General features: G+C 54.1%; 7 protein-coding genes across 7 annotated transcripts; 6 read left to right on the plus strand and 1 right to left on the minus strand.

Annotated features, from left to right (window-relative positions):
- The first annotated feature begins 896 nt into the window (after positions 1–896).
- On the plus strand, positions 897–3,186 carry SETTUDRAFT_132791 (uncharacterized protein). The gene has a single exon (XM_008022384.1). The coding sequence runs from the start codon at positions 1,112–1,114 to the stop codon at positions 3,005–3,007; it is 1,896 nt and encodes a 631-aa protein (XP_008020575.1). The 5' UTR covers positions 897–1,111; the 3' UTR covers positions 3,008–3,186.
- Positions 3,187–3,373: 187 nt separating this feature from the next.
- SETTUDRAFT_162053 (uncharacterized protein) lies at positions 3,374–4,786 on the minus strand. The gene has a single exon (XM_008022385.1). It carries the CDS (start codon positions 4,756–4,758, stop codon positions 3,535–3,537), a length of 1,224 nt encoding a protein of 407 aa, XP_008020576.1. The 5' UTR covers positions 4,759–4,786; the 3' UTR covers positions 3,374–3,534.
- Positions 4,787–7,992: 3,206 nt separating this feature from the next.
- SETTUDRAFT_162054 (uncharacterized protein) lies at positions 7,993–9,076 on the plus strand. The gene has a single exon (XM_008022386.1). The coding sequence runs from the start codon at positions 8,066–8,068 to the stop codon at positions 8,795–8,797; it is 732 nt and encodes a 243-aa protein (XP_008020577.1). The 5' UTR covers positions 7,993–8,065; the 3' UTR covers positions 8,798–9,076.
- A 201-nt stretch (positions 9,077–9,277) lies between these two features.
- SETTUDRAFT_86957 (uncharacterized protein) lies at positions 9,278–10,146 on the plus strand (the record flags this gene model as incomplete). The annotated part of the gene is made up of 2 exons (XM_008022303.1): positions 9,278–9,415; positions 9,499–10,146. 2 exons carry the CDS (start codon positions 9,278–9,280, stop codon positions 10,144–10,146), a joined length of 786 nt encoding a protein of 261 aa, XP_008020494.1.
- Positions 10,147–11,318: 1,172 nt separating this feature from the next.
- SETTUDRAFT_112971 (glycoside hydrolase family 16 protein) lies at positions 11,319–12,851 on the plus strand. The gene is made up of 3 exons (XM_008022387.1): positions 11,319–11,468; positions 11,525–12,272; positions 12,356–12,851. Exons 1-3 carry the CDS (start codon positions 11,390–11,392, stop codon positions 12,636–12,638), a joined length of 1,110 nt encoding a protein of 369 aa, XP_008020578.1. The 5' UTR covers positions 11,319–11,389; the 3' UTR covers positions 12,639–12,851.
- Positions 12,852–13,119: 268 nt separating this feature from the next.
- On the plus strand, positions 13,120–14,717 carry SETTUDRAFT_162056 (uncharacterized protein). The gene is made up of 3 exons (XM_008022388.1): positions 13,120–13,245; positions 13,383–14,234; positions 14,294–14,717. The coding sequence occupies exons 1-3, from the start codon at positions 13,154–13,156 to the stop codon at positions 14,658–14,660; spliced, it is 1,311 nt and encodes a 436-aa protein (XP_008020579.1). The 5' UTR covers positions 13,120–13,153; the 3' UTR covers positions 14,661–14,717.
- A 920-nt stretch (positions 14,718–15,637) lies between these two features.
- On the plus strand, positions 15,638–21,095 carry SETTUDRAFT_162057 (uncharacterized protein). Its single transcript, XM_008022389.1, has 3 exons — positions 15,638–16,440; positions 16,496–20,594; positions 20,650–21,095. The coding sequence occupies exons 1-3, from the start codon at positions 15,783–15,785 to the stop codon at positions 21,017–21,019; spliced, it is 5,127 nt and encodes a 1,708-aa protein (XP_008020580.1). The 5' UTR covers positions 15,638–15,782; the 3' UTR covers positions 21,020–21,095.
- Positions 21,096–21,695: the final 600 nt, after the last annotated feature.

Below are 21,695 nucleotides of genomic sequence, written 5' to 3' on the forward strand. Positions count from 1 at the left end.
TCACTCCCCCACCGCTACCCCCCACGTCGCCCCCCGCCTCCACCATGGCTGCTTCCCCTTGTGGCCGTGAGCAAGACGCACCTGCACCCAGCCGTCGCCAGGCAGGAGCGACCGTCGTATCGTCGTCGTCGTCGTCGTCGCCGGGCAGTCGCAACCGAGCGTGCAATGTGAATCCCGCCCTCAGCCGCCCGTCATCGACATCGCCATCGCCATCGCCATCGCCATGCACATGCGCATGCACCTGCACCTGCACCACGCCCCACCCATCCCGCTGAAACAGACCTGAACCCGTCGACGGCGCTGAGCACGGCCTCATCCACGTCCACATGCACATCCACGCCAAACATCGTCTTTGCTCGTCGTCTGCAAACTGCCATGCTCTCGACACGCTATCCGCCGCCCGACCATGCCCTGGCCAGTCTGGGCCCGACGCCAAACAGCTGCATGCCTGTGCCTGCGAGTATCGCCCCATCGCCACCCGTACCTACTTCTTTCCCCCCCCACTACTACTGCTGCTGCTACTACGACTACCTAAACATCCACAGCTCCCTCCTCTCTCTCCCCTCCTCCTCCTCCTCCACCACCACCACCACCTCCACCACAACCCGCCAACCAAGCCACAGGTGATGCCATCGCCACAACAATGGCCAACGCCTTCGCTGTCGATGCATCGGGCCCAGCCCCTGTTCCCAACCATCTAGACTCGATGAACATGGATGCAGCGCGTCACGAGGCTGCTCTGCACCGCTCAACATATGACGGGCCCGCCCAACAAGAGCCACTCGACCAAGTGCACAACACTAGGCAGAGCCAGCCGCTAGCACCGCCAAACAGGACGAGCGCGCCTTTCCCTCTGCTTACACACCCCACAAACGCACCCTCTCTGTACCTTCCATCGCACGCCGTTTCGCACGCCAATGGCCTAATATTAGAACACGGCTACACTCACCCTTACCAGCCTCAGGCCCACGCGCTCCCTGGCCCTCTCCACAACTCGCCTGACACAGCAACTCAACCCAGGCCACTGGCTTGGTACACAGAACAAGACTGCTTGGTGGCCTTGGACAAGTTCGAGGCGTCCCCGTCCCTGTCCTTGTCCCTCAGCCACCCGATGCAAGCAAGGCGACTGGCTGTGCTACGGGCTGCAGTCAAGATACAAGATTGGTTCTATCTTACCCTACACCAGTTTTACTGTATGCTCACCTTCTGTCCTGATTCAGTCCCCCATGGTCTGAGAACCTTGGCAAACTTGCCTGAGGCGTTAGCGCTGCTGAACAGCGTTCTTGGTCCTAACCGCACGCTGCCTCCTGCCACGCTGCGCTTCTTCTCTGATTACCCCTACCCCATGCAAACCATCTGTCAGGCATGGGGTCCCATGTTTGAGCAACAGTGTCATGCACTCCGCATGTTTGTATCCCGATCCCATAACCATCAAGTGTGGAGGAAGATGTGTGAGCACAATCGTCAACCGCCACTTGCATCAGAAATTGCCATGGCACTCGGCATCCCCTCGTTCACCTTGCAGCGCCTGGTCTTCACGGCTTTGATACGCTATATCTGGCGCGCCGTTCCCCAGCATATCTTGCAGTCGGGCTTTGAGCATCAGGCACTTTCCATATTCACTCAGCATCAGGTCGATTATTACCACGAACACCATGCATTCTATCGCTCGAAGCTGCAACTCCTTGTTGAAGAATTTGAGAAAGGTCTTCGTCAGCAGAGATTCACTCTGAAGAGCTCTGTTCAATCTCGTCGATATTCGCCACCTCCCCCAGTGACAGCACCAGCACCTGCACCAGCACCTGCACCTGCACCGGCACCAGCACCGGCACCGGCACCAGCACTCGTTCAGCCCCAGCGAAAGCCGCAAGCACAGTTACTTCCCCCGTCGGGCTGGGTACACCCACAATCGCGCGTGCCCAACCCTGCCAGGTACGCTCTCCATCAGGCCCATCTACGAAGCCCTGTCCTCTGCGCGGAATCCATTTCATCCCATCTTTATACATTCCCCAAGGGGTATATCAAATGCCCCACGCGGCTTTCGGAACCCGGCCGTTCAATTGAAACATGGAACTTTACTATCCCTCCCAATGGCCTGCAACCATTCTCACAGACTGTCGGCGAAACAGTGAGCGGCCCCGGCACTAGGAAGATCAACGAATTGACCAACACCGCTCGCCTACGCTGTGTCAAATGGAAACACGACGAACCAGCGCCAGCCGAGCATGTTTGGACAACCACGGACACGTCATGGATACCGTACTCGTATTTTAGCCTCAACGACGTCCCTCTCCAGAAACGCGACAAGGCCCATTATGGCAAGGATCTACCAATCGACATCACCGACTTGCTGAGGGAGGGTGAGAACATGCTCGACATAGCAGTCATGGCTCAACACGGCGACACATCACATTTCGACTATCTCATCGCCATTGAAGTAATCCATGTTGCCTCGCGCGACTCTTTGGAAAAGCACCATCTGCATCACAACCGTGTCTCAGCTGACGAGGTTCTGCAAAACATCAAGAACAAACTATCCATTTCGAGCCACGACGATGAAATTCGTATCATCCAAAGCAACATCGTCATTGGTCTACGCGATCCCTTTAGCCAAGCAAAAATGTGCGACATACCGGTGCGAGGCAAGGCGTGTCCGCACAATGACTGCTTCGACTTTGATGTGTTTTTGCGGTCGCGCCCGCGCAAAGGCGATGCATCGGTGGCTGATCAGTGGAAGTGTCCCATTTGCGGCTCCGACGCTCGACCGCACATGCTTTTGTTTGATGGCTTCATCGACAATGTAAGGAAACAGCTCGAGGCACAAGGCCTGGCCGACACGCGACAAATTGTCGTGCAGCAGGATGGATCTTGGGCACCAAAAGCAGACCCAAAAGCAGACGCCAAAGATGGTGTGCCTGTTCGTGGGGATGCCCATGGCCCCTCGGGCTCTGATTTTGCATGTCTATCTATACCTGCCGAGGTGGAAGTCATCGATCTTAGTAATTGAAAAGACATGGAGCCAAAGTCGGCTGACCTTTTCATTCTTCTCTTTATTTTCTGCCATCTGTTTACCAGAGAGTTTCTCTTATCCGGTTGTGGTGTGCTCGCGCGTCACCATGACATACTCACGGTTCCTGGTAATATAGTTGGGTCACGGTCTAGTGGAGTTTGCGGCAGTGATACCCCCTGAATTCTGCTTTTTCTTCTTCTTCTAGAGTCTTCCTACGTCATCATGTATATCTTTGCGCGTGCAGAATCACACCATTCCAACAAGACAGTGGACGAATTTACAAGCACTCGGATGATGCGACTTTTCCGAACTTGTCATCTTGTCACCATGCTTCAGGAGTGAAAAGTCTATTGTCAAAGATTATTGATTACATGTCTATTTGGCTTGCGCATACATTTCCTCTATGTCATAAAATGGTTTGCCCTTTGTGGGCGCCTATGCTGAAGCAAGTAGGTCGGGTCCGTGTCGCCATTTGGGTAGAACCTGGAGTGTTTCCTGCCACTCTTTCTCTCTCCCTCTCTCCCTCATGCCGTCAACATTGTTTCGTTCAGACCATACGTCTCCAAGTCGTGGCAACTCGGCAAACGCCCGCTACATGCAACTTCCCTCAGCAGACTGGGTCCTCGGCCCAAATCGGCCCGGCTACCCAAGACGACACATGCAGCTTCCTCGAGCTTCTTGGCAAGCAGCTGCCACGCCCGTCCATGGCCCGTTGCACCGTCGCACGCCTGGTGCATGGAACAGGAGCGACACGAATAGGCCTTGAGAAAGGCATGGCACATCTCGTGAATCATGGTGCCGAGGCGGTTGTGCAAGCGCAGCATGTCCGGGTGGTGGCTGGGCGTGCCGTTGCCACGGTACAGGGTCGGGTGGATGAGAATCTGTGTGCCGATCAACGGGTTGAACAGACTCTTGCCAAAGCAGTCCCTTTGCTGCTCGGGAAGGTACGAGAAGCCTGTCGTCAGGGTTGCATTGTGCGGCGGAATGCAGTCGGAGAAGAAGACGCGGTTCAAATGCCCAAACAGGGCGCTCATCTGGCCAACGGATAGCGTGCGGCGCATGTCGAGACCGGTGAGTTGCGGGTGCCACGCCTTGACGAGGCTGCGCAGCTGATGGACCGCCGGCGTCAGGTGCGCCGAAGGGTGTAGGTAGGTCGCGTCCAGCCATGCCATGTGATGTCGTACCAGTGCCATGGCTTCATAGTCGCCACAAAAGCGCAGCTTGAGGTACGAGCCGGGACTGACATGGCTTGGCTGCTTCTGGTACGAGAAGCCTTTGGAGCGTCCGGATCGATTGCTGTTGTTGGTCTGGTTCTTCTTTTGTCCATCTTTGATGATGCCGTGGGACTTGGTCGTGCTGATCTTGTACAGCTTGGGCGCGCACTCATCACATTCGCATGGTACGTCTGCTTCCTGCACTTCTCTCCTCAGCTCATCGAGGCTTCGTGGAGCGTCGGTAGTCTCCGTCTTTGGTGGCGGCGGACTTGTTCGCAGGATGCGGTCTTGGACAAACGCGAGCTTGGGATCCAGCGAAATGAGTGGCTCGAGAAAGGGAAGAAGCATGTGCCATTTCGAAGGGCCATAGCAAATGTTGCCTTGCTCGTGGTCACGTATTTGCTGTCTGGTGCTGGGTGTCCTTGGGTTGCCAAGAACAAGCCTGGCAATTCGCCGAAGGGGATGAAGCCGTCTCCTCTTTTTTGCCGTCGGTACAGCGGCCGAGGTAGTAGCCTGGATCGGAGGATTCCCCATGGGGCTGATTGATTATTGGAATCCGACGTATGATAGGGACTTGACATGGAGGGAGGAAGAAAATAACACGGGAATTTTTTTTCCCAGGGGCGCGGGTCCGTGATAGCCGTTAGGCATGGCCCCCGAGCAACAAGGCGGTCAAGAAGTGAGATTGAAGGGCCCGGGCGGCTGTCATCTGGTTGGGCAACATTGTGATGCACGCCATCCGGTGTGTGCACAGACTTGGAGGGCGGTCAAGGGTTAAGACGAGGATTGGCAGGTCTTGCGGTAGCAAAACGACCGGCTCTACGGAGGTGGCTTTCAAAAGTTCTTGCTAACAGGGGTTCCTTAATTACCGCCGAAAATACCGCCTAAGACTATAAATCATAAGTACTAAGTTTGTAGATAGAAGCCCTTGCTTAATAGAATAGTTTAGAAAATGTATTAGCTGTTAAAGAATACACTTATAGTAATATGCTAACTCTATCAAGATATATTATCTACACGCTAAAATGATAATAGAAAGTGTATTAAGGGAATTTGGTCCGATAGATCCGCGCCTGAGCAAGAACTTTTGACAGTCACCTCCGTAGCGACAGCCATGGTCAAGGTTTGCATGGGGGCATCTTGCAATTGGATTTTGCACGCACACACACACATGTGCAGGCGACGTCTTCCTTGGCCAAAAGTCGCCATGCTATAATGTACACACGTGTCAAGCGTACAGTAGACATGACTCTCGGCACTCTTGCCCCTTATTCTTTCAGGTTGGGTAACCACAGACGGCTAGTAGAGTGGCTGTCCATCTGGGCAAGGCGACGCCACGTGGCGCTGCCGGGGGTGTGCGCGCGCACAACGCTTCCAGGGTCTGATGGCCAGTGCTCGACACGTTGCGCACGTGCATCCGGTGCCGCGGCTTCTTTCCGACTTGGTAAGGGCAACTCGGGTGACGCGCTTGAGATCCGGCTCCTTGGTGTAGGGAGCTGTACATGCCTTGTCAGGGCCTCTCTCGTCCTCGTTGGAAATCAATCGTTGAATGACGTGAAAGGGAGCAAAGGTACAGTGCTGCCATCTGCATATCCCCCCCCCAAGCTTCGGAGCTTTGTCGGGGCAAGGCCCATCTCACCAAGCAGAGACACCGAAGCTCTCCGACGAGCCAAGACTCTGCCTAAACGCTGACAGATTCTTTTTTTTGCTCTGAGGCATGCCTTTCGTAAATTGCGATACACATATGAGCTCTGACAGTGGCATAGTGGGATGCTTTCTGGATGGATGGATGGATGGATGGATGGATGGATGGCCTTTGGCGGTTTAGTGGCACTTTTGGACTCGACGCCATGTGGAATGGCTTTGGCCGACGACAAATGAAAGGCTGCGACACGGCGAACATGACAGGCAGTGAGAAGAGGACGACGCCACTCTCTGCCTGCGGAGACCCGACCGGATGGGTCGCCAGGCTCAATCCAATCGTGAAGGCTGGGTGAGACGGGGACTACCAAGAAGGATCTACGGCGATCTGCTGCACCAGGTTTGAAGTGTCAGAAGACAGCCTTTCTCGTTGCAGATCTTCCGCGTTGTAGCAGATAACTCAAACTCGATTGGGATGATGAGACGGTGTGCGCCAGCATGCTCATCTCGATAAAAGGTCCCTGAATATACACCTAGACGAGTGCGGCAGGCCCAGGCTGGTGGACTAGTCTTTGAGTTTTCCAGGCATCAAAGGCATCAAGTTAGAGACTAGCATGTGTAAGCACGAACAAAGAGCGGATAAGCACACGGATGGACGAGAACCCAAGGGGCCTGGCGGCACGGGTGTTGAGGATACTGGTCAGAGCGCAAGGCGAACAAGCAGCAGCGGCCAAAAGGGCAAAGCTTTTGATATTGCAAGCAGGTTGATGCATTGAGTAAAGTTTGGAACCAAGGCTCGTCTGGCAAGTAAGTAGGTGTAGGGAAGCTGACTGTATGTAATACACAGTATTACTGTCGGGATGGTGGTCATGGGCGACGGGGAAGGCGGAATAGGAGCAGGCACAGGTGAAGCACGAACGAGAGTTCCGGCGACTGCCTGAAACAGAAGTGGCCATCGGGGTGGTTTTGCAGGCGGCGGCCAATGAGCAGGCGTGCAGGGGCGTGCAGGGGCGTGCAGGGGCGTGCAGGGGCGGGGCGGCGGGTCAGGCTGTGGCTCTGGTGGCAGTCAGCCACTCGAGCAGCGAGCAGCGAGCAGGAGCGGACATGGGCGGCGATCCGCCAAGCGCGCTAGCAGGGATGCTCACAGGCTGCATGTGGGGGCGGGCCTCGCTCGTGGCGGGCAACATCAAGCCAGATAGGTCCGAAAGGACGCAGTGGTTCGCATGTAACGTCGAGGGCAATGTGACCCAAGACTTTTTAGCGGCGTGGATGAGGCAGACGCGCCGCGACGCCGGATATTGGACATGGGCAACCCTACACACCGGCGGCGAGGGAAATACGGGAGGAGATAGGGGCCCTGGGCTGGGCTCACGGCCGTGCAGCCCAGAGCAGCTCAACGCCCACGGACCCTGGACGCGCTCCTCATGCCAGCCGAGCGGTGGCGTTGGCGCGTCGCAGTGGCAGTGGCAGTGTGCACACGGCGCATGTAGCCGTACATCGGGCTACTATCGACACACGGCAGCAGCACTACTCGTACGTGTAGAGCCATGGCAGAGGAAAGAAAGCGTCATGTGCAGCGCCAAGTGGCTAGCAGTGCCGATCGGCGTGGGAGCCAGTGTTGCGCCATTGCCAGGACCATGGGAATAGCTGCGGCTGCTGGCCAGCCCGCCGGTGATTCGACGGCTGGCGGGGCCACGTTGCCGGGAATATGCTGCAGACGGCGCATATCCATCGACACGCATCCATAGCTGTGTGGACGCGGCGAAAAGGCTCGGCAGCCCGTCGGTGGCGGCAGAGAGCGAGACAAAGACAGCAGTCGCAGCGTGGGCGTGCCTTTGTTTCCACCGGCCTCTGCCACGCAATCAAACCGGGGATGCGGTCGGGCCACAGGGATAGCCTTTCAGGGGATGCGAGCAGAGGGACCAAGGAGACCGTAGCAGCAGCAGCAGTGGCAGCGTCTCGCCTCGCCGCGCCCTAGCGCCATCGCCATTGCCCTGCATGCAGTGCGCCTTATAGCATCCTTTGCCGCCGCGGCCTAACTATGTACACACCCACAACCACACCCGCACCCACACACACCCATCTATGCAATACAACACAATCCAATACATACATACATCGCGAACCCCGCCGCCCGGTGCCGACCTGACCTGACCTGCCCTGCCCTGTCCTGCCCTCCCCTCCCACACACGCGCCCAGCATGGCTGCCATCATGTTCCGCGACTTTTCCTTTGCTCCCGTCCTGCGCCCCGCCTACGCTCTCTACGAGGCCGAGCGCGCCGCCATGAACGTGTCGCCCACGTCAAAGGCACTGCCGCCCGTCTATGACGCCCTTCGCCCGCCCACGCCGCCCTGCACCATGGGAGACCTCGCCCTCCAGCTCAACCAGCAGAGCCTGCGCATCAACACCGCCCTCGCCGCCTATCCCGCTCGCCCCCCGACGCCAGAAAGCGACCACGAACAAGGCCCCTCGCACCGCACACACCAAGGCCGCCCCACCTACTCGCGCATTGCCACCTCGGTCCTCCGCATGCAGCGTCAACACAACTCGCGCATGCAGTGCACCTCTTCACACGCCCGCGACATTGCCAAGCTCGTTAAGATGATTGAGCATGAACAGCAGTGCACCGTCAGCGACCCGTCGCCAGCCACCAAGTCGCCCGCATCACCATCACCATCACCATCACCAGCACCATCATCATCATCATCACCACCAGCACCACCTTCGGCACGTGCACGCGCCCGCCCGTCGGGCCATGACGAGGGCGTCGACATGGACTACGACATGCCCTCCAAGGCCATCGACGCCATGGTCGCCACCCCAGCCTGGAGAGCGGCCGACCGCCGTGATAGCTGCGCTCGCGTGACCAAGTCGGTGCGCATGCGCAAGCGGTCTCGAGAAAACGCCCTGAGCAAGAGGCTGTCTTCTTAATTGGCACCATACCCTGCACTTGATTACATGCATAGCGAAGGCGTTTTGGTTTTTCATTCTCGGCGCAATATACCACTCTGATTCTTCACGCCGGAACCATGGTCAGCAACACATCCAACATGGCCGGAACACTTTCTTTTTTCTTTGATACACGTTATCATCATAGGGCACATATCTGTTTCCAGCGCGGAAACGCTCCCTGCGGGTTGAGCCTGGCGTTGTAGGGTGCGATGAGCTTAGTGCTCTCGCTACATTCTTATTCTGCATTATCAATACAAGTACATTTTCTTGCAAGACGCCTTGTTATCTTATCATGACGTACTCATGTGACCCCCAGCCCTGCGTTGCCCACGTGATGTCCATGTTGCGAACCTGAGTCGTGGTAAATTCAGGGCCCACTTTTGCGCCATTGCTGATCTCGAACAACCTCTTACTCGTTCTACCACCACCATCACCACCATCACCGCCGCCGCCGCCGCAATGTCTCTCCAGCGAGCACTAGTCCCTCGCTCAGTCCACATCCGCATCATACCGCGCCCGGCCAATCTTTCTGAGAGTCGCGAGATCTATCGGGTGCTGCAGAAATTTGGCGAAATCAACGTATTCAAGTATCTACGGGTAAGCTCTCTTCTGCCTGGTTGGCTGGTCACGGCTCGGCGCGTGGTTACCTTACGAACAAGTGGAACCTGACCTTTGCCCAGTACGAATATCAAAACCCGGCAGATAATGTCGCTCTCGCCATCTTTCGCGATGCGACGTCCGCCCAGCGCGCGCTCGACGCCTCCCCCATCCGCTTCGCCTTGGAAAAGACTGTGCCACTCACCCCCGAATCGCACGAAAATGTCTCTTCAGACCAAGAAGATTTGGATCAGGACAATACTTTCGCGCAGGACACGCCACCCAAGGAGGGCATTGACGAGATGCTCAGCCCCTCACAACTCGTGAACCGTTCCTTGCGAGAGGCTCCCAGTACCAAGCCTTCACCCAAACCAACCCCAATGCCCTTTGAGGCAGCAACCAGTCCTGCCAAACAACATCAGCAAATCAGGTGGTTCCAAGTCACGCTTGATCGTTCGCGTACTGTGCATCAAGATTATGTCGAGCGCCAACCGTTCTGGAAGCAATTCAGCCCGATGAAGAGCATGGCACAGGAAGACCTGGCCAAGACGGTGCCACACATAGGATTGAGCGATATCAGCAAAAGACCACCCAATGCGCATCGGACGCCGAATCGCGTGCTTGGCATCATGCACGATTACGTCGAGAACAAGTTGCCGACATTGCGTAGAATGGTTGAGGGGCATGCCGTGGAAAGAGGGTTTGAGCAACGAATTAGAAATCGACAATGAGTAGGGAGGGCTCATTGCCACACGCCCGTATCGGCCTAGTTCTCTATGTGTGCGGCTACGCCGCCACGTGGCTGGAGAAATGGACGTCTCCCAGACAAGGCATGCGGTACTAGGTGTATGTACTGGATCCCAATCGCTAGTCTCGTGACTGCAGACTGGCATGGTCTAGGTCTGAGCGGTATGCGGGATTTCAGCACCAACCCGGCAACCGTTTCAACAATACCTAGTTCAACAAGTCGAGACAGCGTCAATGCATGTATTGACTGGCTTGACGTCTCGCCCGCACGTCGCAACCACTCGTACGACCAATAGTAATATGTGCGGAAGATTTGCCATGGACGTGCCGACGTGGGGGTGTTGGGCAGAAAAGTCCATGGTGCAAAATGCCAAAGACATGGCGCACAAGGATGATACAGTAGACAGCCGGATGGCAGGGCCGGGTGTAGGTGTACTGTAGGCGTACCAGTGCATAGTGTGGTGTTATGCAGAGAGCACAGGCAGGCCAAATGCATACTCCTTTTGGCTCCATCAAACAGGCTCGTCCCTCTGGGCGTCGCACGGCAATCTCGGCCTGGGAAGCGTGGCGCACGTCTGGCAGGGCGGAGCAGGTGGCGCATATTAGCACCGCAGCGCGCGGCGCCCGAAAGAGTATAGTGCAAGGTGTCTGGCGTTTCACAGCGTCTTGGCTCCCGCCCTGGCGCAAAGCCTTCGCCGCTCGCAGACAGCCTTCGACGGCGTCGGGGCGCGTCGCGGAGGCAGAGCGTGTCCAGCTCTCTGCAGCACCCACCGGCAATGCACTTGTGCTGGACACACACAAAAAAAAAGAACAGTCGAGCATCCGTCTCCCCAGCCCTCCAGCCATGCACAAGAGGCGCGCCGCCGCCTATGCTGCGCGATCGACAAGCGCTGTTTGTAGTTTGACGTCGGCTGGCCAATGGCCATCTCTCGAGTGCATACCCGCACTAGACAACTCCTTAAATCTTGCAAGGCTGCACCCCCATTCGCCCTTCACCCACCGAATCTCAAAACGCGGTTCTGACGCTCCCTTGGACCGATTACCCCCCCTCGTTTTCCTTTTTTCTTTCCCTCGCTCCCCTTCTTCTCCCTGCGAGAGTCCGCTCATTCACCACTCCAAGCACACCCCAGTCGTTCATTGATACAAACACCACCAACAGCGCGCGTCTGGTCTACGCGCGATACCACACTCCTTAGGTGTATAGCTCCGCATACGATAGTCGCAGACATGAGGTTCTTCCCTGTTTCTGCGGCCGCCCTCATTGCTGGCCTCGTGTCGACAACGGTGGCCCAGACGCACACGGACTGTATGTGGGGGTTCTAGCAAGATACTTGTGGTATATATCTGTGCTAACGTGCAAAGGTAACCCGCTCAACACGACAGGATGTCCCGACATGGAGGCGCTTGGCGGCAACGTGACGTTCAACTGGAACAAGACGGGTATCCCCCAGGACGGCAAGATCTGGAAGTTGCCCAACCAGGGCAAAATCGATTGGGTTGAAAAGGGCGCTACTTTCACCATTGAACGATCGGGCGACTCTCCCACAGCCAACTCCGTCTTCTACATGCTCTTCGGGCGCGTCGAGATCTTTATGAAGGTGGCTACCGGCACTGGAATCATCTCGAGCGCCATTCTGCAGTCCGAGGCACTCGACGAGATTGACTGGGAGTTCCGCGGCGACAACAAAACGATCCTCACAAACTATTTCGGTAAGGGAGACACGTCGTCTTATGACCGTGGCAAAGACTTTGAGCTCGATTTCTCGCCCCAGGACGACTTCCACAACTACACAATCGACTGGACCAAGGACCGCATCGAGTGGTGGGTTGACGGCCAGAAGATCAGAACACTTACGCCCGACGAGGCCCAGGGAGGCAAACGCTACCCCCAGACGCCCATGAACATCCGCCTGGGTTCATGGGCTGCCGGTGATCCCAAGAAAAACGACCCCGGTGTCGTTGAATGGGCTGGTGGCGTCACCAACTTTGACCACGGCCCATACACAATGACCATCCAGTCTGTATACGCCCAAGACTACACGAGTGCTGCCAAGTACTCATGGGAGAACATGGACTCTACTGGCGACTGGCAAAAGGTCAAGGTTATCGAGTACGTATTTTCTTTTTCTTTTTTTGCTTCCTTTTCTGTTCGTCCCTCTTTGCTTTCTCGACTCGTAAGCTAACAAACAACAGGGGAAAGTCTGAAGTGCTTGAGGAGATTGAGTCACCGCACGGCGTCAGGAACCGATTCCACGCTCTATCCCCTGGTGCCAAGGCTGGCATCGTCATTGGTGTTCTTTCAGCAGTTGCCATTGGGGCACTTGGCTTGCTGTTCTATTGCATCAAGCAGCGCCGCCAAGGCAAGAGGGAGCACCAGGCTCTCCTTGCTGAGGAACAGAAAGAGACGGCGGAGTTGAACGAGTACAGGTCCCAAATGGACGCTGGCCGATTCGCCGTTGGGAGCCGTCACGCCTAGAAGTCTAGAAGCTAAGGGAATGGCGCCTAGTTGAGAGTTGCAGTTTGTACAGTCTGTATTCTGTAATAGTATGGGTTTTCTTTGCGGCCAGTGGCCTGCAGCGTCTGTTTGCGATGCTGCCGTTTCCTTGTAATGTACTTGTCACGGTTTGTTGCTTCAGGTGTGCACATACCTACATACACACGTAGACACAATTATACCCTTGGTGTTTTGCTGCCTGAGGCCGTAGCCAGCCTCGCCTTGTTCTTGTGCAATGTCCAAGTATGCAGTGGTAGTATGTAGATGCACTATGACGCAAGGTGATGATGATGCCGAGGCCGGCCTTGACATGTGACGCATGATGCGCCGGACGAGGGGCAGCAGCGCGGCCTGCGCCGGCTAACGTCTAGCTGCCTCGGTATGTGTACCCGCGACCCGCGACCACCCAGACTATGTATTATGGGTTATGTAGCTAGCCGAGCAATGGCAATGCAACTACTCATTGCGAAACTTCTTCTCCCATCACCAGTCTCGCCATGGCCGCCATCTCACGATCTCTCAGACCGCTAACCCGCGTTGCTGCTGCCTCGTCGCGTTCGCTGCGGCCAGCTGCTCGCCCCGCCCTGCAGTATGTGTGCACTACCCTGGGTGATGAAGATGGAGAAGATGAAAAAAAATACAACACGGAGAAAGGGATGAAAAAAAAGAGTCAAGACAAGAAGAGAAAAGAAACACAAGCAAGGCTAACGTGTGACGGTCTACCAGAACCCGGTGCCTCTCTGCGACGCCTGCCCGACGAGAAGCCGTCGACATATCAGATGTACCGCCGACGCCTATCACGCACCTCTCTGAGACGGAGATGCTCATGAGCGACTCGGTGTCCAAGTTTGCCAATGACGTGGTGCTGCCCAAGGTGCGGGAGATGGACGAGGCCGAGGCCATGGACCCCGCAATCGTAGAGCAGTTGTTCGAGCAGGGGCTCATGGGCATCGAGATCCCCGAGGCGTACGGCGGCTCCGGCATGAACTTCACATCGGCCATCATCGCCATTGAGGAGCTCGCGCGCGTGGATCCCAGCGTGAGTGTCCTGTGCGACGTGCATAATACGCTCGTCAACACGGCCATTGCAAGGTGGGGCTCGGAGAAGCTCAAGAAGGAGTGGCTGCCAAAGCTGGCAACCAACACGGTCGGCTCCTTTGGCCTGTCGGAGCCCGTCTCTGGGTCCGACGCCTTTGCGCTGGCAACAAAGGCCACGCGGACAGACAACGGATACAAGATAAGTGGGAGCAAGATGTGGATTACCAACAGCATTGAGGCAGACTTGTTCATCGTCTTCGCCAACCTCGACCCCAGCAGGAAGTACAAGGGAATCACTGCGTTTGTTGTCGAGAAGGGCATGCCTGGCTTCTCCATTGCCAAGAAGGAGAAGAAGCTGGGCATCAAGGCCAGCAGCACCTGCGTCATCAACTTTGACGACGTGGAGATTCCCAAGGACAATTTGCTGGGCAACGAGTTTGAGGGCTACAAGTATGCCATAGCGACGCTCAATGAGGGTCGCGTTGGCATTGCAGCGCAGATGACGGGTCTGGCGCTGGGGGCGTGGGAGAACGCGGCAGGGTAAGTGTAGCACTTGGGCTCAAAACATGCACGATAGGGCAAGGGGCTAACGAGTGCAGCTACGTATGGAACGACCGCAAGCAGTTTGGTAAACTCATTGGCGAGTTCCAGGGGATGCAGCACCAGCTCGCCCAAGCGTGGACCGACATCCAAGCCGCGCGTGCTCTTGTCTACAACGCAGCGCGCAAGAAGGAGGCGGGCGAGGACTTTATCATGGACGCGGCCATGGCCAAGCTCATGGCAGCGCAGGTCGCTGGACGCGTGTCTGGGCAAGCAATCGAGTGGATGGGCGGCATGGGCTTTGTGAGAGAGGGTCTGGCCGAGAAGTACTTTAGGGACAGCAAGATTGGCGCCATCTATGAAGGAACCAGCAACATCCAGCTGACGACCATTGCCAAGCAGCTGCAAAAGAAGTATACGAAATAGACCAGTGGCACTATGCCCCAAGATGTACAGCAGATGAAATGACGAACCAGTATACACAACAAGTTGCACGAGTATTACGCCCGAGGACGCAGACCACTTGAAAGGAAGACGCAGAAAAAGGAATAGGAAAAGGAAAAGAAAAAGAAAGGGAAAATAGTACATAAATGGTACCACGATGACCATTCGACTGCGTTATCTTGATTGGCAGCGTGCAGCGGCAATGGACTAGGGACACAGCTCGCGGGCTCGCTTGCGGCATTGGTAGCGCCTAGTGCGGCCGGGCGCATAATAACTAGTAGATAGAGACGCAGATAGGTACATGCATGTGAAGATGATGACGACTCTGGCCGATTGCAATTGCGTCTAGACATGGATGGCGGGCATGATGGAGGGTGTCGGCAGCTGTGGCAGTCATGGCCATGTGGCTGAGGTGAGCGAAGCATAGCAATAGCAGTGCTGTAGCAGTAGCAGTAGCAGTAGCAGTAGCAGTAGCAGTAGCGAGGGCGAGAACAAGGACGAGGACGAGGAGCAGGCCATGACATCTCCCCACCCTCGGCCCACCACTACCACCCACCACCACCACCACCACCACCACCATCGCGACGCCAACACCGTCCAGGCCTACCCATGCAACGTGGAGCGCGCCAACGCTCGTGTCCGGAAAATATCGCAAGGAACCATGGTCTCTTCCCTGGCCGCCCCCGAAGCTTCCATGTCTCGATGATTTCATCTGGCGTGAACGGCTGTCGCACATAGTCTCTCCCGGGTCCTTTCGGCTGGACACTGCCTGCACCTGGCTCGTCGCCCTCGTCGCCTGTATCCATCATGTCATCCTCTGTAATTTGCTTCTTTCACATGCTCAACAGACGATTCAAATCACACACTCGCACTCCTGCTCCCTTCCCTTCCCTTCCTCAGTCCCGCTTCTCGCGTGACGGCGGCCCACACACCACACCACACCACACTACCTCTTTAACCCGTTCCGTCGCAGGCTCTCCATGCAAACGCCTTCGGGCGACCGGAGTAGTTCGGTCCCTCAGCCACAATGGATGCTGACTCTCGAAGCCCATCTGGCGTAATTTGCATCTTGATCACCCCATGGTCACGTAGCCATCGCCCGCCATGGCGTCCGGTTCCCAGGCCAAGGCCCACGACTCCTCAAGTCCCAGCCGCCTGCATTCGGGCCTGGAGAGCTTTTTGCCTGCAAACATCCTCGAACTCCACCGATGCGCTGGCAGTCTTCCCAAAGCGAACAAGCCAAACTCGTCTCCACGCCCGCGGCCTTCTGCTACCCCACAGACCAGCGTGTCACCATCTGTATCGTCCATGTCGAGCAGCTTCATGCTGGAACACCGGGGCTACACATCCCCCAACGCTGCACGGTCTGAACACGATGGGGAACATGCCGGAACCCCACGCCCCAACGACGAGGGGGCTCCCGCCGTAATAGCTAATTGGGCCCATCTTTCCTACCTCAAGGCCCAGCGTAGCACGCTTCGTGCTGAACTGAAGGCCCATGAAATCGCAGGCGCTGAGGCAAAACGGTCAGTGACATCATTGCGGCGCCTCGCCTTTCGCATGGCAGTCAACATATCCGTCAAGGAGAAACAGATTGCGACCACCGCCCGAAACCTTGCCAAGAGCAGAACAAGCCGTTATCTAGAAAGCAGAGATGCACACAAAAGAGTCGAGCAGCTGCAGAGGGCACTGTGTCTTGAGGAGAGTCGCAACAAGGATATTCTTGAAGCACTCGAGCGGGCTTCCACGTTGACGCTTCAGTGTAAACAATAATAACAGCCCCTGGCACTTTGAGCATTGCTAATCAGCCCCTATAGACGCGACTCCAAGCCAAAAATCTCGACATGTCTCCGAAAGCAGTTTTCCTTCTCCTCCTCCCTCCCCACCAACGCGTTCGAGTGTTCCTAATAGTCCCATTGGTTCCCTGGGGACCCTGCAGCCGCTATCACCGTCTCCATGGCACCATGTTCATCTCGAGCTTGCCCCGCCCCATGTAAGCCCACCCGAAACACGCATGTCTGACAGCCGCTTGATACGGGCCAAGCGTGAATCAGATCGAGCCCTTGCTACGTGTCGGAGCCGCATCGAACAACTACAACGTGAGTGTGCCGTAAGTAGAGAAGATGGTACACTCTTAGCAATGGCAAGAGACGACCTGGAGCAGAAGATACGGAATCAACAAACCCAAATTACTTCTCTGGAATACTTAAGAAAGAGGTCACAGGAGGAATTAGAGACCACTAAACCGAAGCTGCATAAAGCATGCAATTCTGAAGAAAGGTTGCAGCTGGCGCTCCAGGAGAAGACTGAAGAGCTTGCTGGATGGGAAAAGAAGAGTGCAGACATGCAGCACACAATTGATGTACTAGAGCAGGAGAAGATTGTCCTTGAAGAGCGGGTCCGAATACAAAGCACCCAACTTGAAGAGCTCGAAATCCGTACCCAGACTCTGGAGAAAACGATGTGCGTTTTGCGCAGTGAGCTCGAGACAACCAAGCAGCATGAATCAACGCTCCAAGACCGTCTTGCAGAGAAGGGTCACGCTTATGATGACCTGAGAGAACAACATGATCGAAATCTGAAGAACCTCCGCATTCTTGAGCAAAAGATGACCACACGTGACGTCGAAGCTGCAGAGCATCTCCGCAAAATCGAGATTGGCGGGAACGTTATCAGTACGCTGCGAGAACAGCTTCTGGTCTCACAAACTGCGACAAAGGATGCTCAGAAAGCTTCGGCAGATATCAACAAGACGGTGGAGATTCTGGAGAAGAAATTGCAGATTGAATCTGACGAACGTGCTGGCCTGGCCAGTGAACTGCAGCATGCGCAGATTGAGAAGACCAAATTAGAAAACAAGCTACTTAACACGGCTGCCCTCCTCGAACAAGAATTGAGAACAAAGGCAGCACTTCAAGGCAACTTGGGCGGCCTACGTAGATCTTTTGACGCCACAGAAGCCAACCTTCAGCAAGCTCGCGAGCATGTTGATTCGTTGCAGGAAGCTGATAGGATTACTCGAACTAAATTGGAAACACTACGATATGAGAAAACGACGCTCGAGGTCGATCTCAAGGATATAGGGGGGCTCTTGGTAAAGCTTCGAAAGGACGTTCAGGTGAAGGACACCGAGCTTGCTAGGGTGAAATCTGCAAACACAGAATTACAGGAGAAACTCCGGGGTGCAGAAGAGCAAACAAATTCTGCAAAGAAAGAACTGGAGCATATGCACAATCTGAAGCGGGAAAACGATGACCGTCATATGGTGGAGATGCAAAAGAGCGACGAACATCTTCGCTCACTCGAAACCTCGATCCTGGGTCTTCGCTCTATTGTGGATTCATCGGAAAAGCTCCAAGCATCCCTTTGTGAAGAGCTTACCCGTGTTCAAAGCTCTACGGCTGCAGTTGGAGTCGAGCTGGAAGAGGCGCGTCGATCAAAAGCCGAGATTGAGAGCAATATTCATGACACCCAGTCACAGCTTGTACAAGCACAAAATGACTGCGACAGCCTGGAGGCTCAGGTTAATGAGCTTCTGAGCGACTTAGCACAAAGCTGTCGGTCAAAATCTTGCCTGGAGGAACGAATGGCTGTACTGACATCTGAGGGTAACGTGCTCAGGAATCGCGTAGCAGAGCTAGAGTCCGCGCTCAGAGAAAATTATGATTCCAGAATCAAAGCTGAAAATGCTCTGTCTATGGCACACTCGAAGAATGAGACATCCGAGGCGAATTTGGGGGATCTTCGTAGGCAAGCGCACGAGTCAGAGACGATCAAACACAGGCTCCAACAGGATCTAAGTAAAAGTATCAGCCGTAATTCAGACCTTGAGGCCCAACTTTGCTTTGTACGGGAGTGCTTAGTGAAAACTGGGTTGGAATCAAAAGACATACAAGCACAGCTGTCGCACCTGCAGAAGAAGACAACGACTCTTCAACGGGCGAAGGAAAATGCCGACCAAGCATTGATTTGTATGGAACAATCTCATGGGAAGCTCGAGGAGCAACTGCAATACATGCAGTCGCAATTGCATGATGCACTGTCGAAGATGTCGCAGTCAGAATCAAGATTGGCATCGAACGAAGAGGAACTCGAAGCCATGTTTCGAGCCAAAGCAACTGTTGAGAAGCGACTCGAGCAGACACACAATGAAAACGTGCGGCTAGAGGAAGAGTTTGCACTTACTCGGGAAAGCAACAGGGCTATCAAAAGCCAACTGGACAATACCATGAACTCCAATGGTGGCTTAGAGAAGGACCTCGCTGTGGCACGAGCAGAGGTAGACCAGGCAAATATGCAGAATTCCAAACTGCAGTCTAAGATGAGCAGCCTGGAGCAGCAATTGGAAAGCTACCGGCAAATCAAGGAGAAATTAGAAGCAAGGCTGAGCGAAGCACTCAAAGTCTCGGCAAGTACAGAACGTAGTATTTCTGACACTCGCTCTCGACTACAAGAGGTCGAGTCGCATAAATCTTCACTCCTTGGAGAGCTGCAGGAGACTAGAGAAGAGCCGGGCGCCCTGCGACGAGAGAAGATCGAATTGGAAGCCAAAGAGGACACCTCGGAAAAGGAAATTGAGACTGTTGTGAAGAAGTGTTCGAGCCTCCACTTACAAGTAGCGGAGCTCGACGCCCATAGTGCTGAATTGGTCTCTCAGCTGTCGGCGAGTGAAAAGGAGCTGGAAGGTTTGCGGCTGACACACTGCGAGCTTGAAGAATCTTCTCGAATTACATTCAATCGTACCAGTGAGCTTGAGGTGGAACTCAAAGCTGCTCAAATGCGTCTCGAGATTGCCGAGTCAGAGAACTTGAAGGCAATCACCAAGCTTATCATGGCTGATCGCGAACTCGACTCTCTCAAGGTCACCAGAACCAAGCTTGAAGCCTCGGAACAAGAGCTTTTTGTACGCCTTGCGGCGGCAGAAGAGGAACTAAACACTGCACGCGAGAAAAATGCCGACCTAGAAGCCTTCCTTGAGCGAGTGCAGTCAGATATGGCCAATGCATACTCTGCAGTTGAGGAAACCGAAAGAAGTTGTAGAGAATTTGTCGATTGCTCTGAAGCCAAACTGAGCGCTGCAGACAATTCCAAGTTACGTTCCAAGCGCAGATTGCATCAGAGAAACAGTGAACTTGAGATCCTCATCAGCGAAAACTCCAACCTACATCAGCAGATTGGGATGCAGACCCGCGAAATAGGTGCCTTGGAGAAGGGTAAGAACAAGCTTGCAGACGATCTGTTGAGCAAAGAGAAGTACATCAAAGAGCTTGGATCGTCAGCGGGTGAGCGTATGAGATCCATGAACGCGGCCTACAACGATCTGAGGAGAAAATTTGAAGAGCAGCAACGCAAACATCAGCAGCTGCGCTGCAACCATGACACTGCAGCACGCCTGGAAGCCGAGTTAGAGAACAAACTGACACAGATAGAAGAAATTCAGAACAAACGCGAAGCGTACGCAGCCTCTTTTTGGGCTTTGGAGCAAGAGGTTGAAGTGTTGAGGAATGATAAGAGGGCATTTGAAATGTTGATATCAACACTTCAGGAGAAGATCAGGCATCTCGAAGTGCTGGAAGAGTGGAAGCAGCCCAGCGACATCAATCCATCTGGATCGCCCTGTCACACTACTATCGAAGATGAACCTTACGATACTGCTCCCTCGAGCCCAACGTCGCTACATGCGGGAAGCTCTATCGGACCCAGCAGCGTGCAGCACGAGAGGCCAGAAACCAGGGCCAGTACCATTTCTCCTGAAGAAGATCTTGACATGTGGGCTAGACATGTAGAGCAAGTGCGCATACAAAGGGATGAGGCAGCACTCCAATTAAAGGGCATGAAAAAGTCACAGCACAATCTTAAGAAGACGTCGAGAAACACTGACGCCCAACTACACAGGTTAGAAAAGGAGAACAAAGCGTAAGTGCCTTGGTCAGACATGAACCCACCATCCTCGACTGACACCCTCTAATAGCAAACATCATCCAAATCTTCTCCGGAAGAGGAGTCGCCCTATGGATACCTCTATTCTCACTGACCATAGCTCTCCATCCTCCTCGCCGCGTATAGGAGGGCAAACCTCTCGGGTTACTGCTACCCGGCCTAGGACTTCTTCACATGGGTTTTCCTTGTTCTCTCACTCTACCATGAAAGCGCGGCATAGCATACATCTACCTCACTATCATTTAGAAGATAACAGAGCGTCACTTGAGCGCCCTAAGATGAGCTATACCCTTGGTGGTAGACGAACTGTAAGCGTTGGAGACGAGATTATACCTAGCCCTGGAGCGTATAGGAAAAAGTGGGGTCTAGGCCTACGTGGATTGTTCCTTAGAGATAACTAGTTTCTTCCTATAGTGTATAGGTGTAACGTGTAGAACTATAAGATAGAGACGGGATAGTAAAAAAACATAAAAGCACAAGTTGTAGTTTTCCACGTACTATATTTAAACTAATCAAATAGGACTTATTATGTACAGTAGTGAATGAAAAAGCTAATATATAGTAGTTTGAAGTACAACGACCATCTTTTAGTAAGTATAATATTAGAAAGTAACTTCTATAGAAGAATATAAAGTAGATATAATAGCTCTATATCAAGTAGTAGAAAAACAAATATATAGAGGTATAGTAGAATTCAAGTTACAGAGGGATGATAGTAGGAAAACGTAATAGAAAAAAGACTAATTTTCATTCCAATATATCTTAGCTGATAGAATAGCTAGAAATAAGTAAGGTGGTAATTAAAAGAGCTAAGATCTAGTAGTTTAGCGTAGTAGGCCTGCTTTATACTTAGTAAGTAACTAATTATAGATATATATATATAAAAATATAAAGAAGAAATAACTAAAATATATTCCTTAATATTACTTTTTATTTTTAGTTTTTCTATCTTTTTTTATAATATTATAATTGTAACGGGCTGAACGCCCTTTGGATAGCTCCTCGATGGAATCTCGGTCAAGCAGCAGACGCCAGGTCTTACTCTGCAACCCGGCATCTGTGCGAGGCCTGAGCGGC

Source organism: Exserohilum turcica (assembly GCF_000359705.1).
Source record: "Exserohilum turcica Et28A unplaced genomic scaffold SETTUscaffold_1, whole genome shotgun sequence".
In the NCBI taxonomy this organism is placed as follows: domain Eukaryota; kingdom Fungi; phylum Ascomycota; class Dothideomycetes; order Pleosporales; family Pleosporaceae; genus Exserohilum; species Exserohilum turcicum.